Raw genomic sequence first — 18,636 nt, forward strand, 5'->3', positions numbered from 1 at the left:
TGTCATTGGACATGTGTTCTCTTTGGTAATTGCTGTTGAGTCAGCCCCACTTCATGGCAACCTTATGGACAAGATCATTTTTGGTAAAGATGAGGGTCAGGGAAAACAAGGACAACACTCAATGAGATGGATGGACCTAATAGTGGCAACAACGGACTAGAGCAGACCAATGGCCATGAAGATGCAGGCCTGGGCAGGTTTTGTTCTGTTGGACATGTGGTCACCATGACTGTCCATAAGTGTTTTTAATTTAGGTTCAGTGCTGTTGTGATTTAGAATCTATTAATTTTTGTCACTCAATAAACATGGTTTTAGGACATATTCAAGCTGCTGTATGCACTGTGCATAGGCAGTGTTTTCCTGATCTGTGCCTCCAGGGTCCGCACTTCCCCAAGGATACCCAAGTACTTCAACGTCCCATTGCCGTAACACAGTGTGTTGAACATGCTCATGACGTCTGTGCTGGGCCTGACCCAGGTTCTTTCTGGGATATGTGCCCAGGGTTGGCGACCTGGGTCATAGCACATGTGCATGTAACTTTGATCATGTTGCCTGATTGCTTTTCTGGATATCTGCTTCAGTTCTCACTGCCCCCAGCAGGACCAGGGTTCCCTTTTCCCCATTCCCTGCCAACGTGTGGTATAATGCACTTTCCTCGTTTTTGCTAATCTATGGTCACGATACTTGGATCCACAATCATAACCCATGGAAGCAGCAGGCAAGAAATCTGACCTTGGTAGTATTACACTGGCCAAATCGGCTACAAAAGACCTCTTTAAAGTGCTGAAGAGCAACGATGGCACTTTGAAGACTCAGGGGTACCTAACTCAAGCCATAGTATTTTCAATCACCTCATATGCATGTGAGAGCTGGACAATGAATAAGGAAGACAGAAGAAGAGTCGATGCCTTTGAATTGTGGAGTTGGTGTAGAATGCTGAAAGTCCCATGGACTGCCAGAAGAACCAACAAATCTGTCCTGGAGAAAGTGCAGCCAGAATGCTCCTTGGAAGTGAGAATGGCCAAACTTCGTCTCACCTACTTTGGTCATATTGTCAGAAGGAACCATTCTCTGGAGAAGCGTATCATGCTTGGTAAAGTGAAGGGTCAATGAAAAAGGGGAAGGCCCTCAACAAGATGGACTGGCACAGTGGCTGCAACGATGGGCTCAGGTAGAGCAGGGATTGTGAGGCTGGCCCAGGACCAGGCAGTGTTTGGTTCTTTTGTACATGGGGCCGGTATGAGTCGGAGCTGACTCGATACTTAACAACAGCAACAACCCTCTCATCCCACTCCCGCACACCTAGGCTCTTCTAGCCTTGTCTACTTCAGGGTAGCAGTGGCAGAAATGAGGAGAAGGAGAATGGCCGTGGAATCCGGACTGGCCAGGGACCCACTGCCAACCGTTCTCGTCGGGGCACAACAGACGGATCCTAATGGGGGGGAGAAGAAGGTGCGGCGGAATTCAGAGTCTTAATAAGTCACGACTCACAGTTCCATTTGACCAGACAACGCCCCAGGACTGGTGCCCTGAGACATCCAGACACTGTGAACAGCAACTACCCCTGAAGGTACCTTGGCGCTAAAGTGCAGATGGGCTCATAAAATAAGGTACCAGCGAGCACTGCAGCCCTGTAACGACTCACCCACGGGAGACCGATTGGCTGACGATGACTCTAAAGCAAAAATGAAAGGGGCGGTGGCAGGGAGACCAGATGGCTGCAAGTGAACCGTTCAAAGGAACCTGGTGTGAAGGGTAACGCGTGTGGGAAATGTGATCAAAATCCCTAGTCAATTTGGGTAAAAATGTTCAATTGGAACAATTTCTATGTCAATTTTCACTGAAAACCCAAAACATTATTTAAAAAAAAAAAAAAAAAAAGTGCTGGCCAAGGAGTGTAAGACAAGCAGGGCAGAGGTCCTGCTCGGCCGGGTCACCCACGTTGGGGAATTTGGTAGGTGAGGAGGATCCGGCTGGTGCACGCAGGACAGTGGCCTGTGGGGGCAGGAGTGAGCCCAGCACCTGTGGCGCCGGAGCGGGCGGGGCGGAGGCCAGCACCCAGCGCCGGGTCTGGCCGGGGGAGGAGAAATCTCTGGGCATCGGGGCAGCAGGGAGCTGGAAACTGGGCAGCGTTTCAAACCCCTAAGATGGGAAACCTGCCAAGGCCCGGGTCTGGAACAGCGTGACCCGGGGGGCACGACGGGGCAGCTCCAGCCTGGGCTTGAGGCGTCTGGAGCCTTTGGGGCCACCTGCCTCCGTGGCTCACCACAGACCGCTCCCCTGCCCTTTCCCTCCTCCTCGCAGGCCGGACTCTGCCCCACCTGGGCCTTCCCCGGCTGTCTCTGTCCTGGCTGCCTTCCCACTGGCCCAGCGTGCAGCTGGCGGCTTCTCCCGCTCCGGCTCTCAGCTGAAACCTCAGCAGGAAGACCTTCCAGCCCCAGCCCTTCCCTCTGGGTGGCGAAAATGGCTGACCCTGAGTCCAGCCGTGACACCACAGAAGAAAGGCCTGGTGACTGGCTTCGGTCAGATTTAAAAAAAAAGAAAAGAAACAGTTGCTGTGCGTTGATTCTCACGTGACCCCATGAGTCCCAATGCAGAGCTGTGCTCCACAGGGTTTCCAAGGCTGGGACCTTTTAGATGCAGGTCCTCGGGCCTTTCTTCAAGGCCCCCTGGGTCGATTAGAACCGCCAACCTTTCAGACAGCAGTCAAGCACTTCACTGGCTGGCCGTCCAGGTTAACCAACCAGAAGCCTAGGGAGCACACATCTACTCTGAACCTCGTGGGGTCGCCGTGGGTCAGCGCCAGCTCCCCGGCCACTGGGTTACCTCCTCCATCATGGCGGCTGCTGACCAGAAGATTGGCGGTTCAAATCCACCAGCTGCTCTGGGGGAGAGAGTTGCAGCAGTCTGCTTCCGTAAAGGATGACAGCCTTGCGAACAGTACGGGGCAGTTCCACACGGTGCTGCAGGGTCACTGAGTCGGGATCAACAATGGCTTTTTATTATGGGGGCGGGGGTGGTTCAGGGGTAGGATCTCACCTTCCACGCAGGAGGCCCAGGTTCGAGTCCCAGCCCGTGCACCTCACATGCAGCCACCACGCGTCCGTCAGTGGAGGCTTGCGTGTTGATGTGATGATGCTGAAAGGTCCCATCAGTGGGTCACACTAAGATGGACCAGGAGGAAAGTCAGCAGTCAACAGTGACCATCTGGATGTGAGAAGTCACCACACTCAGTGACTTGAAACAACACACACCTGTTCTCTTACAGTCCTGGAGGTCGGAAGCCTGAAATCAAGGTCTTGGCAGGGGTGTAGCCTTCTGGAATCTATGAGAAGACCTGTTTCTTTGACTTCTCTGGCTTCAGGAGGCCACCTGCATTCCTTGGCTGGTGGCCCCTTCCTCACGTCACTGCAGCCTCTGCTTCTGTCCTTGCAGCTCCTTCTGACCCTCCCTGCCCTGACTCCCTCCAGTCCGACCCTGGGATTGCACTGGGCTACCCAGGGTGATCCAGGATCATGCCCCTTCTGAGAACCCTTAGTTTAATTGCACCCTCAATGTCCCTTTGCCACAGGTTCTAGGGCATGTGGACATCTTTAGGGAGCCATTATTCAGCCTGCTACACCCCCCTTCCACCCCACCACCATGTAATCTTCTGTCCCCACCTTTGGTCCCCTTCCTCGCAGCACCGACCCCAGGTTGTAATGCTGCCGTCATTTGTTCTCTGTTTATTATCTGCCCCTGCCAACCATGCCTGGTTTATCCTGAATTTTCCCCACCCTAACAGTAAGGTTGTATTCAATAAATGTTTGTTGAATGAAGATATGGATGGATGGATGGACAGAGGGACAGATAAATGGATGAGTAGATGGATGGGTGAGTGGGTATATGAGCAGATGGATGGATGGGTAGATGAATGGATGGATAGATGGATGGATGGGTGGATAGATGGGTAGATGAGTGGGTGGACAGATGGATGGATGGATGGATGGATGGGTGGATGGGTATATGAGCAGATGGATGGTGGATGGATGGGTAGATGAGTGGATGGATGGATGGGTAGATGAATGGATGGATAGATGGATGGATGGGTGGATAGACGGGTAGATGAGTGGATGGACAGATGGATGGATGGATGGATGGATGGGTGGATGGATAGGTGGGTGGATGGATGGGTGGGTGGATGGATGGGTGGATGGATGGGTAGATGAGCAGATGGATGGTGGATGGATGGGTAGATGAGTGGATGGATGGATGGGTGGGTGGATGGATGGGTATATGAGCAGATGGATGGATGGGTGGATGGATGAGTATATGAGTAGATGGATGGATGGGTAGATGAGTGCATGGACAGATGGATGGATGGGTGGATGGATGGATGGATGGTGGGTGGGTGGGTAGATGAGTGGATGGATGGATTGGTGGGTGGATGGATGGGTATATGAACAGATGGATGGATGGGTAGATGAGTGGATGGACAGATGGATGGGTGGATGGATGGATGGTGGGTGGGTGACTGGATGGATGGATGGGTAGATGGATGGATAGATGGATGAGTGGATGGAGGGATGGAGGGATGGGGTGGATGGGTGGAGGGTTGGATGATAGGTGGATGGTGCCCCACCTACAGAACAGAAGGTAAAGGTAGGCTTCTGCTGAGATTCCCAGTATGCGCCTTCAAACACAGAATGGGCAGGAGGAGGGGACAACTATAAGCCTGGACCTGACTCATCCTTCACCATCAGGAAAGCCAGCCTAGCCTGGGGAGACCGTTTTGTCTCAAGAGCTGAAGCCGTGGCCTTGGGTTTACCCTGGACCGAGCAGGTTTGCCTTATCTCCAGAAGAACCTTAGTCGAGCAGAAGAGAGAGGGGCCTGGACCACCAGCCTTTCCCCATGGAAAGGAGCAAAGTGCTGAGATATGCCACAACCTGAACGAGCCCCACATCACCCTGGTCCCTGAACAGAGCAGAACAGAAGGCCACAGAGCGTAAGGTTCCATTCACAGGGAATGTCGCGAGAGGGAAGTAGAGGCCGAAAGCAGACTGGCAGGTGCCTGGGCTGGGGGCGGGAAGAATGAGGAGGGACTGTCAGGGGGTGTGGGGCTCTTTGGAGACCATGAAAATGCTATGAAATGGCCTGTGAATCACTGAAAACCGGTGGGTCGCACACTTGAAGTGGGTGGGTTGCATGTAGGGTGTGTGAGTTACCCTTCGGTGAGGCTGTCAAGAAAACGGAACCAGCCTGTCTCGGAGGGAGTAGAAGATGGGGCAGTTAGCTTGGAGCAGAGGTGTGATCGATCCACCGCCCGCCCCCAGAACAACTGGGGAAACTGAGGCTGTTCCCCTCAGTTCAGCAGCAGCAGGGTCAGGACTGGAACCCAGGGCTCCCAGCTTTTCATGTTGATGCCTCCTTGCCAGGCCTGGGGATGCGCAGACAAGGAGGCCCTGCGGTGGGGGGAGGGCAGAGTCGCCCCATGGGCCTCAGTTTCCTTGGTTCCCGAGTGTGGGCCCCCTGCAGGTAGCATTTCTCCACTTCATTCACCAGTGAATTCCAGGGCCCAGATCAGGGCCCAGAGTTACACCGTCAGCCACTCACTGAAAGCTTGGAGGTTCAAGTCCATCCAAAGGCACTTCAGAAAACAGGCCTGGTGATCCCCTTCTGGAAAATCAGCCCCTAGAAACCCTGTGGAGCCCATTTCCCCTTGGACGCAGCTGGGGTCCCTGTGAGGTGGGGCTGACTCAGTGGCCCTGGTCTGGGAGCAGGGTGTGGTACACAGCAGGTGCTCGGTGAGTCTGTACGAGTGAACCTGCACCAAGGGGGACAGGACCCGTGCACAGTCACCGTCGCTGCTGCTGCTGTTGCCATGAATACAGTTACCATCACCTGGGCACAGGGGACGCCAGCCGCAGAGGTGCACCCAAGACCAGGAGGGGGTGACCCTAGGCCTGGAGGGGCCGCTCGGGGCTGCCGAGCGTGGCGACCTCGTCCACGTCCTGGGCCAGTCCTGGAAGGCCCTCACGCTGCCCTGCCCTCTGCACCAGCCCCTGCCTCTTCCAGCCCCTGTGTCCGCTCCTGCCTGCTCCCACCGTCTCCGCTACTGGGACAGCTTCCCTCCATCTGTCCCCCTGAGTCACTCTGCCTGCCTTTCTCTGTGAGCTCAGGCGTCGGGTCCCCAGGGGGGCTTGCCTTGATCTCTCTGACCAGGGACGCTGCCCCATGTGCTCACCAGCCCCTGGGTGTGTGTTGTGTTACGAGTCTTTACCACAGGTGCAGTTTACACCTGTCTGGCTCAGCCTTGGGTTTCTGCCTGTCTCCTCACTTGACATCAACACTGGGGAATGGGGGAAAGGGACTTGGTGGGTCTCGTTCATTAGCCCAGAGCACAGGGCCAGGCGCCCAGCAGGTGGTCAATAACATCTCTTCTTCACCAAAATAACAATCAATAACATGTCTAATAACAAAATAATAATCAATAACATCTCTTCTTCACTGAAGAGGGGCCACTGGCGGCCTAGGCCACGCCCACTCCAGCACACAGGGAAGGGGGGCGACCTGTGGACTGCAGAAGGACCCCAGTGGGGAGACGGGCCTGCTGCCCCAGGGGCCCCCTGCAGAGGAGCACCTGGCCAGCACCCTTAGCAGGGGCTGCTGGGTCCCTGCGAGGTTGTAGCAAGAGACAATTAAAAATAAAGTTCCTTTCTGTTGGGAGGGACAGGGGACACCTGATGGCAGGGGCTGTCCAGAGCACGAGGACAAACATGGAGGCCACAGTGTCCACGGTGTCTAGTGCTGGACTGGCCACCTCATGGCTGAGCCCCCAGTGACTGAAGGAAGGAAGGACGCTGTCCTCACACTGAGCCTGGGGCAGAGTTTGGGGTGCACAGAGCTGTTCTACTCAGGATCTGCTCCCTTCTGTCTGCAACTCCGTGAGCTGTTCCTCTCCCACCTGCCAGGTGGGGAAACCGAGGCCCAGAGGAGGGATAGAGCCCGCCCAAGGCCACCCAAAGACGGAAGGCAGCCCTGGAGGCCCTGTCCCTGCAGAAGCCTGACCTCGGGGGCCAAATGGTGAGCTGGTGAGCGAGAGCCTGTCCCAGGGCAGGAAGCCAGCCCGCCTCCTCCCAGGTGGGGTACCAGGTGACGGTGGACTGGCAGATGCAGGCAGGTGACAACTTCCCCATTTACAAGTCCTGCGCTGTCTTGTTTTGAGAGAAGCCAGTTTCCATACCAAATAAGGCGGCGGGCGCCGGAGCAATGCCGCCTCACACAATTCCTTTTAAGAGTCCAAGTGCAATTACCCCGCGAGCTCACTGGGCCTCCCCGGCCTCCCCTCAGCCTCCACACGTAAACAAGCGGTCCAGCTGGGCCCCAGCTGGCCTGCCCTGAGAGGAGGGGTCACTGCTGCCTGCTGCCGCGCCCACCTCTCTCCCTGCAGCCGTGGGCATGGCCGGAGCCTCCAGTGTCCCGGAGCCCCTCCAAGAGAAAGCCCTCAGGAGACCACTGGGCCGGGAGGTCCAAGCCCCGCTTCTTTGCTCTGAGGCCTGCGGTGGGGACAGCAGCGTCTGCTATGGGCAGGAGGTGTGAGAGCCCCCAGGGGAGGTGCAGGGACCGTCCTCTTTCTGGGTACTCTCCAAGGACCCCCCCAAACTGGGCTCCATTCACTGCAGCAGGGAGCAGGGATGGAATGCCCTCTGGCTCCCAGGGCCCTCACAAAAGCTGGTCCAGGCAGGAGGGGCTTCCCTGGGGGCTCCCCATCCCGAGAGGCTGCTGTGGCGCCCCCACGTCCTGCTCAGGGGCTCCCCAGGGAGCGGCTGACTCATCCTCCGCTGAGCGCACACCCCAGGCGCCCGGCCTGCCAACCTCCCGGCTGGCCCAGGGCGTTGGGATTTTCCACATGTGCCATCTGATCGCTGTTACAGCTGCAGCAGGGGATTCCTGGTTCCAGGCCTGCAGGGGTCCCTCCGGCTGGTTCCGGGGTGACGGCAGTGGGGTGCCAGCTGGGCCTGTCTCTCTGCCAATCCCATGGCTTACGCGCCCCCCGAGTCCCCCATGGCGCCCTCACTGCCCCAGCCTCCCTGCATCAGGCCCTCAGTCAGTTTAACAGAGGAGATGGGGCCCAGCCCCTCTTGGGCTTGCACCCCAGAAATGCCCCCTGGGAGTGGCCTGAAGGCACAAGCGGCAGAGTGCGCCCCTTCTCTGGGCAGCCCTTCTGAGCCGTGGGGTGCGATCTCCCAGCTGGACTCAGACCACAGTGCTCGGGCCAACGTGACGTCACCAGGCAGAGAGCTGAGCTCCCCGTGGGGCTCTGGGGGGGCTCCGAGCCGGGCATTCCTTCCCGAAGTCTCATCCCACTCCGCCCCTCCTCCTCCACCCCTCCCTGCCCCTCCTGCAGGGCCAGGAATTGGGTTTGGGGCGGGCTCTGCCGTCAAAGCCTTCTCAGCTGCGAGGGCTTCTCAGTGCGTTTGCTGGGAGCTGCGTTTTCCAGGCTGGGGCGGGCTCCCTGCCTCCCTGCCTCCTGCCCTGTGGGTCGGTCGGTCGGTGGCTGGAGAGCCAGGAAGACCCTGCGAAGGGGAGGCCCCCACGGATCAGGACAGGCGCAGGTAACCTCGGGGCCCAGCTAGCAGGGAGGGGTTCTGAGGACCCATGTGCAGGCTGCGGGCCAGGCTCAGCACTGGAGGTCAGAGAAGCACCTTCTGGGCGGGGAGACAGGCATCTTTGGGGCAGGCCACTCCCAGAAATTGCTGCTCAAGCCAGGAGTCTGGGGACCTTGGAGCAGGTTTCCCAGGGACCCTGTGGACACAGAGAGCCCCTACAGCATGCTCCGCCCTGACAACCAGGGCGTCCTGTCCCCCCAGCTGGCCTCGCCCCCAGCCCCAAGCCGCCCCCACTTCCAGGGCCTGCTCTGTCTCCCTGAGGGTGGGGGTTTCCCCACCCCTCTCCCAGCCTGGCCAGCTGTCCCGGCTGCTGTCCTGAGGAGGACGGGAGGGGACACCCGGTGGGCAGAGGCTCAGGCCGGGAGTGTCCCCCATGGCTCTCACAGACGCAGCCTGTGCCCCTTCCACCAGTCCCGAGCCCTGCCAGGGCCGGTGCTGGCGGACACAGGGACCCTTCCTGCTCCGGTCTCTCATCTTCTCCCAGGCTGGGGGTGCCTGGTGGAGGCTGAGTGAGGGGCGTTCTGGAAGGCGCTACTTCTCCCTGAGAACCCTCTGCAAAGCCACTTGTAAGCACAGGACAGGGAGACCCAAGTGAGGAGACCCAGGCGTCCTTCGTGTCTGGGAAAAGGGGGGATAGACTGGAGTCCCCTGCAAGGCTGGTGCTCTCAGGCCCAGGAGACAGGAGGGGTGGGGCCAGCTGGAGCTTGACTGTGCCACCTGGACCGCAAAGAAGGGCCTTAAGGATCCCGGAGTTGAGTAGGGGTCAGAGTGGGGGTGGGGGTAAGAGGAGAGGTGGAAGGCAGGTGGCCAGAAGCCACCTGGGCCCGGGTTTTAGGGTGAGTGGTGTAGCTGAGTTATGGAAGAAGCTGTCCAAGCCCCCCACCCCCAGCCCAAGGGGCACAGGCACTCACATCACAGCCACATCACACATCACACACACCCCACACACATGTGTTTTCATACAGCCCATCTGGGGCCCACATGGCTTCTAGATCTTTCCGTACACGAGTGAACTAGCTTTTCAGATGCTCCCTGCAGGACAAGGACAAGGACAAGGGGCACGGGGACCCTCACAGGGAATCGGTCAGCTAGGAGGTGAGCTCTGAGCCTCTCTGCTCAGCGCCCAGCCCCAGCAGGCAGGGTGGGGGAGGCCACAGCCCCTGCCCCTAGGAGCTTGTATGTAGTTGGGGGTGGGGGTCTAGCCTGGCCAACGTGAAAGCTCTAGAGAGGCTCCTGGGCCCCCCTGGGCTGCGGCGTAGTGTGGATAGCAGGGAGGGCTAGGAAAGAGTCCATCCATGGGGACCAGGAAAGATGGGGGTGAAGGGGAGATACAGGGGTTCCAGGCAGGAGGAAAGCTTACATAAGCCCCACAGTGGGAGAAGCATAGGCCTGCCTGTGGCAATAGGTGGGACAGGAGTCCTGGGGGGTGCAAACGGTTAAACTGTCAGACTCAGAGGCCCTGGGGAGAGAGGCCTGAACGTCTACTTCGGAAAAGTCACGGCCTTGCAAACCCTTTGGGGCATTCTCTGCACACACGGGGTTGCCATGAGAGGGAATGAAGTTGCATCAGGTTTGTTTTTTGGGATTTGGTGGCAGTGGGACAGTGGCCCAACTAGAGCCAACGGGGTTGAAAATACACAGTTGGTGACCCACGCTGTCTGCCCACGCATCAGGCACTCACTCATTCATTCACTTATCCCACCTCCCACCTCCCCACCCCCACCCCGCACAAGGGCTTTCACCCCGAGTGGCCACCCTGGGCACCGCGCGCCCCTACACTGAGTCACCAGCAGGCCTGGCACCTACAGGGCCCGCAGGCAGCCTGGCTTCCGCCAGCTCTAGGAGGTGGAGGGTTAACTAGGGGGCGCACCCACGCGGAACAGCCACCCTTTCCAGCCAATGATGGGGCGTGGCTACAAGGGCTCCGCCCCCGGCGGGGAGGACTGAGGGCCCTTGTGGGGGCCTCGTGACAGCTCAACAGAGGAAGGAATTTCAGGGGAGTTGGGCAGCAGAGCCCGTGGGGCTGCGCCCACGGCAGGGCCCTTCCTTGCTCAAAGCCTCAGTTTCCCCACACGGAGGGTCCGGACTTGGTGAGGGAACGGAGGACCAGCGTCCTACAGCGACGCCACTCCTGCGACCGTGCGCTGCTCCCTCCAGCCTCGGGGCGGACAGCCGCTATGCTCTTGTGAGCTGCGTGCAGGTCGCATTGGTGGGTGGCCCCCCCGTGCGCACCGAGCTGACTGCTGTGAGTCCTGCGCCATCCCCTGGAGAGGGTACTGATTGAGTTGTTGATTGAACCATCGGGACGTGTAGTTTTTACTGAATTAGAACACCGGACCTTTGCTCCTAGTTTAGTCTGGAAACTCTGCTGAAACTGTCAGCAGCGCAGCCACGTGGCAGCTTCCAATGACAGGCAGGTGGTGGCCTGTGCGTGAAGTGCGCTGGCTGGGAATTGAATCTGGGTCAGATCCCTTCCGGTGCAAAGTGTCCACACGTCCCTGGTTATCATGTGTGCAAGGGATCTCACTTCCTCAAGGCTGGTGTCCCCAAGGACACCAAGGGAAAAGGATGCTGGTGGGGACCAAATGGGGCGATGGGTGTGGCGGGCTGGCACCAGGCCGGCTGGACTCACTGAGCAGGGGCTGATGGGGAAGACGGTGGTCTTGATGACAGGCTGTTGTACCTAGTGACACCTGCAGGGGAAGGACCAGCACTTTCATGTTACAACACGAGCCCCACTCATAGGTCTTCTCCTCCAGCAAGCCTCCCCTGACGGGAGTGACCTCTATCCCCATCCGCCCCCACCGTGAGCTGCGGCCCGTTGTATCATAGGCAGGGCAGGGTATGGAGGAGGCACTGAGGAAATGACAGGGCTAAGCACGTATCCCCAGAAGGCGTCCTGCTCCAGACCTCGCCGAGACCCAGTACAGTCCATGTTCAGGGTTGAGGCGGTAGCAAGGGTCTGAATGAGGGAGCCGCAGGCAGGAGAGGCCAGTGGACGCAGACGAGGCCTGCGTGCACTCTCAGCCGTGTGACAGCTTATCAGCATTTCCACGAGGGGGAGGACCAAGAGGGACACAGCCAGGGTGAGGAGCTGCCACTACAGACCCAGAAAGCCCCTGGGGCCCAGAGCACGGCCTGGAAGAGGAGGGGCTTCTAGGAGGGGACGGAACACCACTCTGGGGGGACAGTTTGCCCTCACATGACCTATTCTGTGGCTTTTGCCAGGCGGAGAGTTCAGGCCGCGAGCTGAGTGGACTGGTGAGGAACTTGGACACCCCTGGCCCAGCAATGGCGGGAAACTGCTCCTGGGAGGCCCACACCACCAGCAGGGACAAGGCAAGTGCCACCAGACGGTTCCGTGGCCCAGGTCTGCCTGGACAGGTGGGGAGCGCAGCCCCCTGCCTCCAGGGCGGCTCTGTGACTCCAGGCTACTGGTGGGGTGCAGGGCCCTTGCTGAGCTGTGTGCCTGTGTGTGGTCACTGGGTCCCTCTGGTCCCCAATGTTCTCATCAATGAGGCAAGTGCAGGGCACTAGACACCCTTGAAGTCCCCGCGCGTGCTAACCTTGGAGGCCCCTTTGGCCAAGCTTGAAGGGACTCATTTCAAGCCAGCTCGAAGGAGCAGACTGGCCAGCACTCTGCCAGCCTCTGCCAGCCTCTGCCAGGAGGCCCAGGACGCTGGCTCCAAAGGGGCCCTGAGGCCATGTGCTCCACGGAGCTTTCTCTGCTCACCCTCTGAGGGCTGTCCCCGCATCATGGATTTACCACCCACCTTGGTCTCCGCCTGGGTGACACCTGACAAGCCCCATGTAGGTTGACCCCACCTTCTGCCCTTCCCACACCAGCTCCCTACAGAAAACTCTGGAATTCCTTTCTGCTTCCTGGGCAGACACTCTTGGGCTGACAAGCACCCTGGAATTTACTTAGTGCACCCTCTTACATTTAAGGAAACCAAGGCCACGCAGGTAGTAGTAAGTGCCCAGGGTACAGGCAGGGCAGCAGAGATTACTGCTCATGGCTCTGGGTCCCAGCCTGGGAGCTCCCTGTGCCCTGGTGACCTGTGGGACAGCAGCCATGGGAAACAGATCTGTGGAGCTGCTGGGGTGAGGGGGATTTTGCTGGAAAAGGCCAAGCTCTGGAGGGGCTGGGCTTTGGCAGGCCTTTTCCAAGGGGACGAGGCAAGGCAGCCTGTAGCTGGGAACGCAGCCCCACGCCCAGTGACTCAGCCGGCCCTCCCGCTCCAGCTCCCACTCCAGCCCGGCTCCAACCTCCAACGTTTCCCAGAAGAGGTACCCAGTGATCGGACCTCATCTGGGCAGGGGCCTGCAGCCCAGGTCCTGCCCAGCACTCAGGCTCATCGTCCCGGGCTCAGAGAGCACAGGCTGGTGTAAGATGTGCCTAGGTCTGGTTGCCCGGCCCAGACAAGCAAGGAGGAGCTAGGAGTTGGGTTTGGGGGTCGACAGATAGACAGATGTTGATTCAGTAAAAGTATTTAGAAGATGAGAGCCTTCCCTGGTGGCTCAACTGTTAAGTTCTGGGCTGCAAACCAGAAGGTGGGTGGTTCGAACCCACCCACCAATCTGTGAGAAAGAACTGGCAATTGCTCCTGTAAAGATTACAGCTTAGGAAACCCTCGGGTCGCTATGAGTCAGAACCGACTCGACAGCCCCAACAACAGCAATGCGGAGGACGGCAAGTGCTGTGTTAGTTGCTGTTGACTTGGAGCCCATGCACCACAGGACAAGCTTGTAATGGTGCACATGGACCCATGATGTTCTCATTGGCTGAACACCAGGCATTTCTTCCTAGCACCTCTTAACCTGGAAGCTTTGCTGAAACCTATTCAGCCTCATAGCAACACACAAGCCTGTGCTGAGGGATGGGGACTGCGCTGACGGATGGGGGCTGCGTGTGAGGTGCCTTGCCCAGGAATCGAACCTGCGACTCCCCCACAGGAAACAAGAATCCCACCACTCATCCACCACTGCCCCCAATAGGACCCCCTTATGGAGCTTGCCCTGACCTTGCAGAGTCTCCCCCAGAGTTTTGCCAGTACCTTCAGTCCCTGCTGACAGACTCCCCTTGACCAGAGCTGGGCCGGAAAGCCCCCACTTTGTTATTATTGGAGCCCAGCTTTGGGGACAATTTGGAAGGTGGCCGAATGGATCCTGCCTCGGGGCCCTTCCTGTCTGTTTTGTTGGAGCCTGTGACAGGGGGTGGGGATGGGGACAGAGGGATGAGGCCAGTGCAGGCCCCGTGGGAAGGAGAGCTGGGATGGATTAGTGATGTCTGCCAGGGCATGGGAAGGGGAGTGGCAGGGTTCGGGCAGCCTTTGCCACTTGGAACGCAAGGTCGGTCGAGACGACAGCCTGGGAACTGAATCCAGCTTGAACATCTGTTGTGTTTGGCCTGCACGATGTTTTTTAAAAATCTGAATGAGATGCCAACATTTTTTTAAACCAGAGTATTTCAGATTACAATCAAGAATTCTGGCTTCTCTGGGGAAAAGGGTGGTCAGCCACTTAGGCCCACTGATCCCCCCGGTGCCCACCAATCCCCCTGGTGCCCACCAGCTGCAGCACAGCAGACGTCCCACTCTACTCAGGATAGGCTCCTCTCCACTTAGCCACAGTCCCCACCCCTCCCTAATGCCCACCTTCACACATTGATACGCCAGCCCAGCCCAGGCCCTGCAGGCAAGACCATATTCCGTTGGGATGCAGACTGAAAACACTGAAGTCCTCCACACAGCCTGCTGCACTGCTGCTGCCTGACCCCTCCCCCACCCCAGGGACCCCCTGGACTTCCCCACAATCTAGAAACTCAAACCCTGGCCCAGCCAGGGACCTCCAGAACCCCCTCCAGCTATGGCCAGGGTTCACTCTTTTTTTTTTTTTTTTTTTTAAATAATACATGTACAATTTTTTTTTAATTTAAATAAATATTTTCCCATTTTAGTTTGAAAACTTTCAAGTGTGCAGAGAATCTGTGAGAGCAGGACAATCCATACCCAGGCTGGCCTTCACCTCGATGCATTCATTGCTAGCCTTTTGCCACCCGTGCCTTCTTTCCATCGATGTAGCTCTCAAGAGGTGGACTTTTATTTTCTCTGAACTACTGGAGAGTGAGTTGCAGACACCAAGCCCTTTCACCCCAAATAGGCTCTGTCTTCTAAGAACAAGGACAGTCTTATACAGGACCCAGTGCGATTACTGCCTTCGGAAACAGTGACGCCATAGCGCTGTCTGTGCGGGGACGGCATATGGATTCCCCAGTCATTCAGTCATATCCTTTACAGTGATTGTAACAAGTCTATAACCTAGCTCTGGTAGTGCAGTACCTAAGGCATTTGACTTCTAACCAGAGGGTCAGCGGTTCAAACCCACCGGCCTCTCCGCAGAAGGAAGATGGGCGATCTACTTCTGTAATGATTTACGGCTTCAGAAACCCAGTAGGGGTCACTATGAGCTGGAGTCGACTCGATGGCAGTGGTTTTAGGTTATAACCGGGGGTTATCGCAAGCACTGTGTTTCTTTGCTGAATGTCTTTCATCTTGTTTGCTCTGAAAGGCTGCTCGGTTTTCCTTTATCGTCCACACCATGGGAAGATAGAGACCAGTGTCTTTTCTGTCTGGTGGGCAGCCACTTTCTGGCATTTATCAATGATGGGAGCTTTCCAATCACGCCTTCAGCCGTTCCATCCATGCAGCTGGCTCCAGACTCTGGGACACAGAGAGTTAGAATTCTGCTCTTGATCTTGTTGTTGTTTGTCGCTGAGTCGCTTCTGATCCACGGCGCCCCTGCGTGTGCAGGGCAGCGCTGCCCCACAGGGTTTCCAAGGCTGTGACACTCTCCTCTGTCAGCCAGCAGCCCACTGTACAAAAGTTACCCCGAGTAGCAGGCCTCCTCCTACCCTAGGCTGGGCAGTGGGGAGAGGCTAGGCTGCTGCCCGTCCACCTGCTGCCCCTTTAGACGACCTCCTTGGCTGTCTACCCAGGACAGGTGTCTCTGCACTAAGCCACAGTCCCCACCCCTCCCCAATGCCCACCTTCATATACTGATATGCCAGCCCTGGCCCTGTAGGCAAGACCACGTTCTGCTGGACCACTGCCCGGCCAGATCGCCAGGCATCTCGGGGTGGGTTTGAACCGCCAACCTTTCAGCTAGTAGTTGAGTGCTCAACCATTTGCAGCAGCCAAGCTGGAGCCAATGAATTGCTCCAGAGCCACCCACCCCACCCCCAGTCTCCACCCAGGACCCTCCCACGTGGCCTCAGGAGGGGGTCTGTGGGTGGGGCCAGCCAGCATCACCAGGTGCCTCCCTCTGCACCTGCGCAGGTGTGTCCCGGCACGAGTGAGGCCCCGGAGCTGTACAGCCGTGGCTTTCTGAGCATGGAGCAGATGGCCACGCTGCCCCCGCCGGCCGTCATGAACTACGTCTTCCTGCTGCTGTGCCTGGGTGGCCTGGTCGGCAACGGGCTTGTGCTCTGGTTCCTCGGCTTTTCCATCAAGAGCAGCCCCTTCTCCATCTACTTCCTGCACCTGGCCGGCGCCGACGCGGGCTACCTCTTCAGCAAGGCCGTGCTCTCCGCCCTGAACACGGGCGGCTTCCTGGGGGCCTTTGCCGACTACGTCCGCGCCGTCTGCAGGGTCCTGGGGCTCTTCACGTTCCTTGCGGGGGTGAGCCTCCTGCCGGCCGTCAGCATGGAGCGCTGCCTGTCCGTCATCTTCCCCGCCTGGTACTGGCGCCGGCGGCCCAGGCGCCTATCGGCCGTGGTGGCCACCCTCCTCTGGATCCTGTCACTCCTGGTCACCAGCATCCACAACTACTTCTGCACGTTCCTGAGCCGCGAGGCTGCGGGGACGGCCTGCACGCACATGGACACCTTCCTGGGCATCCTGGTCTTCCTGGTCTGCTGCCCACTCATGGTGCTGCCCTGCCTGGCCCTCATCCTGCACGTGGAGTGCCGGGCGCGGCGGCACCAGCGCTCCGCCAAGCTCAACCACGTCGTGCTGGCCATGGTGGCCGTCTTCCTGGTGTCCTCCATCTACCTGGGCATCGACTGGTTCCTCTTCTGGGTCTTCCGGATCCCGGCGCCCTTCCCCGAGTACGTCACCGACCTGTGCATCTGTGTCAGCAGCTGTGCCAAGCCTGTTGTCTACTTCCTGGCCGGGAGGGACAAGGCCCAGAGGCTCTGGGAGCCCCTGAGGGTGGTCTTCCAGCGGGCCCTGCGAGACGGGGCCGAGCTGGGCGAGGCTGGGGGCGGCACGCCCAACACGGTCAGCATGGAGATGCAGGCCCCACCGGGGTACCCCTCCTGAGAGGCAGCTCCTGGCAGGGGACAGGGGCAGGGCACACCCGGGGGCCCGAGACCCCTCACCACCCATGAGAACAGGGTCGCTGCCTCGGAGCCCAGCTGGGAGGAGAAAGTTCTGTTTCCGCCTCCTGCGCCTCCCTCCCCCTGGGCTGAAGGCTCCAGGGGTGGCCGAGGGGCTGAGCAATCACAGTAGACGGACCCCGTGGCCCCGCCAGGCTCCCCTCAGCCATTCTCCTCTGTCAGTCAGCGGCCCACCGCCCCGAAGTTACCCCGAGGGGCAGGCCTCCTGCTAGCCCAGGCTGGACAGTGAGAAGAGGCTGGGCCCCAGCCCGTCCACCTGCTGCCCCTTCAGACAGCCTCCTTGGAGTGGCCCAGCCAGCACTGCCCCATGGGGCCAGAGCTTCGTCCTCGCCATTAGGGGCCCTGCTCTAACTCCACCCTCTTGAGGCAGCATCCACGAGCAAATCGGAGCGGAACATGGGCTGGAGAGGTTCCGCTGAGCCTGCCTCCCACCCCATTGAGGGCGGTGGGCGCCGGCCCACTGGGGAGACGACTCCCGCGTCTGACTCTGACTCTGAGCTGCGCCAGCCCTGGGCAGCCTCCAAAGACATATGTGCGCCGGCTGACATCACCTGACCCTCAGCGCCCCTGGGGCCATCCGGGCGGCTCCTCGGCCGGGCCTCGGGCTCCAGGCCCCACCCAGAGATGGGACAGGCTCTGCGCCAGCTGCCCTCCGCCGGGGGCACGGGGGGCCCTGCTGCCAGCTCAGCAGCCCAGTGAAGCCAAAGAAGTTTTTATAAAAGACAATCGAATGTGGTTAATAAACATTTTATATCTTGCAGCAGGCAGGGCCCTGTCCCCTCTGTAGTCTGTGTCCCAGGGCACCCGGAGTCTCAGGGTGGCAACCTGTGCGTGCAGGGCCCCCCACCCCGGCAATCTACTCGTGCCCTCCAGCAAGCCACCTCCCAACATGCCCGGCCTCTCTCTCTTTGCAGGGCCGTCCACTCCCCTGGCATCACGCCCCCTCCTGGCGGGTTGGTCCACTCCTCAGCCAGCGGGAGGGATGGCCAGCTAACCTAACCCCTGTGTGTTTACGTCAGTGCCCTTTCCACCACCCAGGCCCCGGACTTTCCAACCTCCCTCCTCCTCATCAGCCCATGAGGGCTGCACAGGTCCCACTGTGAGGACACGCAGCAGGCCCAGCAGAGACCCCAGGAGTAGGGCTCCCCCAACCAGCATGCCCCGTCTGCTCTGAGAGCCCCTGGACCTGGACCCCATGCAGGGCTGGCCTCCCCGCACCCGGCCAGGAGGCGGTCTCAGAAGAGGTCCATGTACAACGCCTGGCGTCCAGCTGGGGCCCCGCCCCCTTGGGGGCAGCCCGCTCACATCTTGAAGCCAATGAGAGACAGTAAGGCAGAGGCACTGGTGTCGGGACATGCGGCTGATGGACCCCCCCACCCTCTCTGCAGAGCGCCTGGGGAGGCCGGCAGGGCAGCTGTCCTTGCTGGGGTGGGAGGTCAGGAGTGGTCCCCCCAGCCCCATGCTGGCATTCTCCCATAGACCCAGGACTCACCTGCCTTCCCTCTGCAGCCCTAGCCCCAGGGGGCGGACCCCTCACATCCAACCAACTTGGCCTCCCATCCACTCCCAGGCACTGTCCCCTGACCTAG

At 59.1% G+C, this 18,636-nt stretch overlaps 1 protein-coding gene across 1 annotated transcript; it reads left to right on the forward strand.

Moving 5' to 3' along the window:
- The first annotated feature begins 11,940 nt into the window (after positions 1-11,940).
- MRGPRF (MAS related GPR family member F) lies at positions 11,941-16,970 on the forward strand. Its single transcript, XM_007944918.1, has 2 exons — positions 11,941-11,988; positions 15,987-16,970. Exons 1-2 carry the CDS (start codon positions 11,941-11,943, stop codon positions 16,968-16,970), a joined length of 1,032 nt encoding a protein of 343 aa, XP_007943109.1.
- Positions 16,971-18,636: the final 1,666 nt, after the last annotated feature.

Source organism: Orycteropus afer, unplaced genomic scaffold (genome assembly GCF_000298275.1).
Source record: "Orycteropus afer afer isolate SDZICR_OR568_19922 unplaced genomic scaffold, OryAfe1.0 scaffold00130, whole genome shotgun sequence".
Taxonomy (NCBI): Eukaryota; Metazoa; Chordata; class Mammalia; order Tubulidentata; family Orycteropodidae; genus Orycteropus; species Orycteropus afer.

Bases quoted from the DNA above. Each gene is read 5' to 3' on its own strand.
- MRGPRF (XM_007944918.1), top strand. From the start codon at position 11,941: ATGGCGGGAAACTGCTCCTGGGAGGCCCACACCACCAGCAGGGACAAG. The intron at 11,989-15,986 runs GCAAGTGCCACC...GCACCTGCGCAG, and splicing joins ACACCACCAGCAGGGACAAG to GTGTGTCCCGGCACGAGTGA.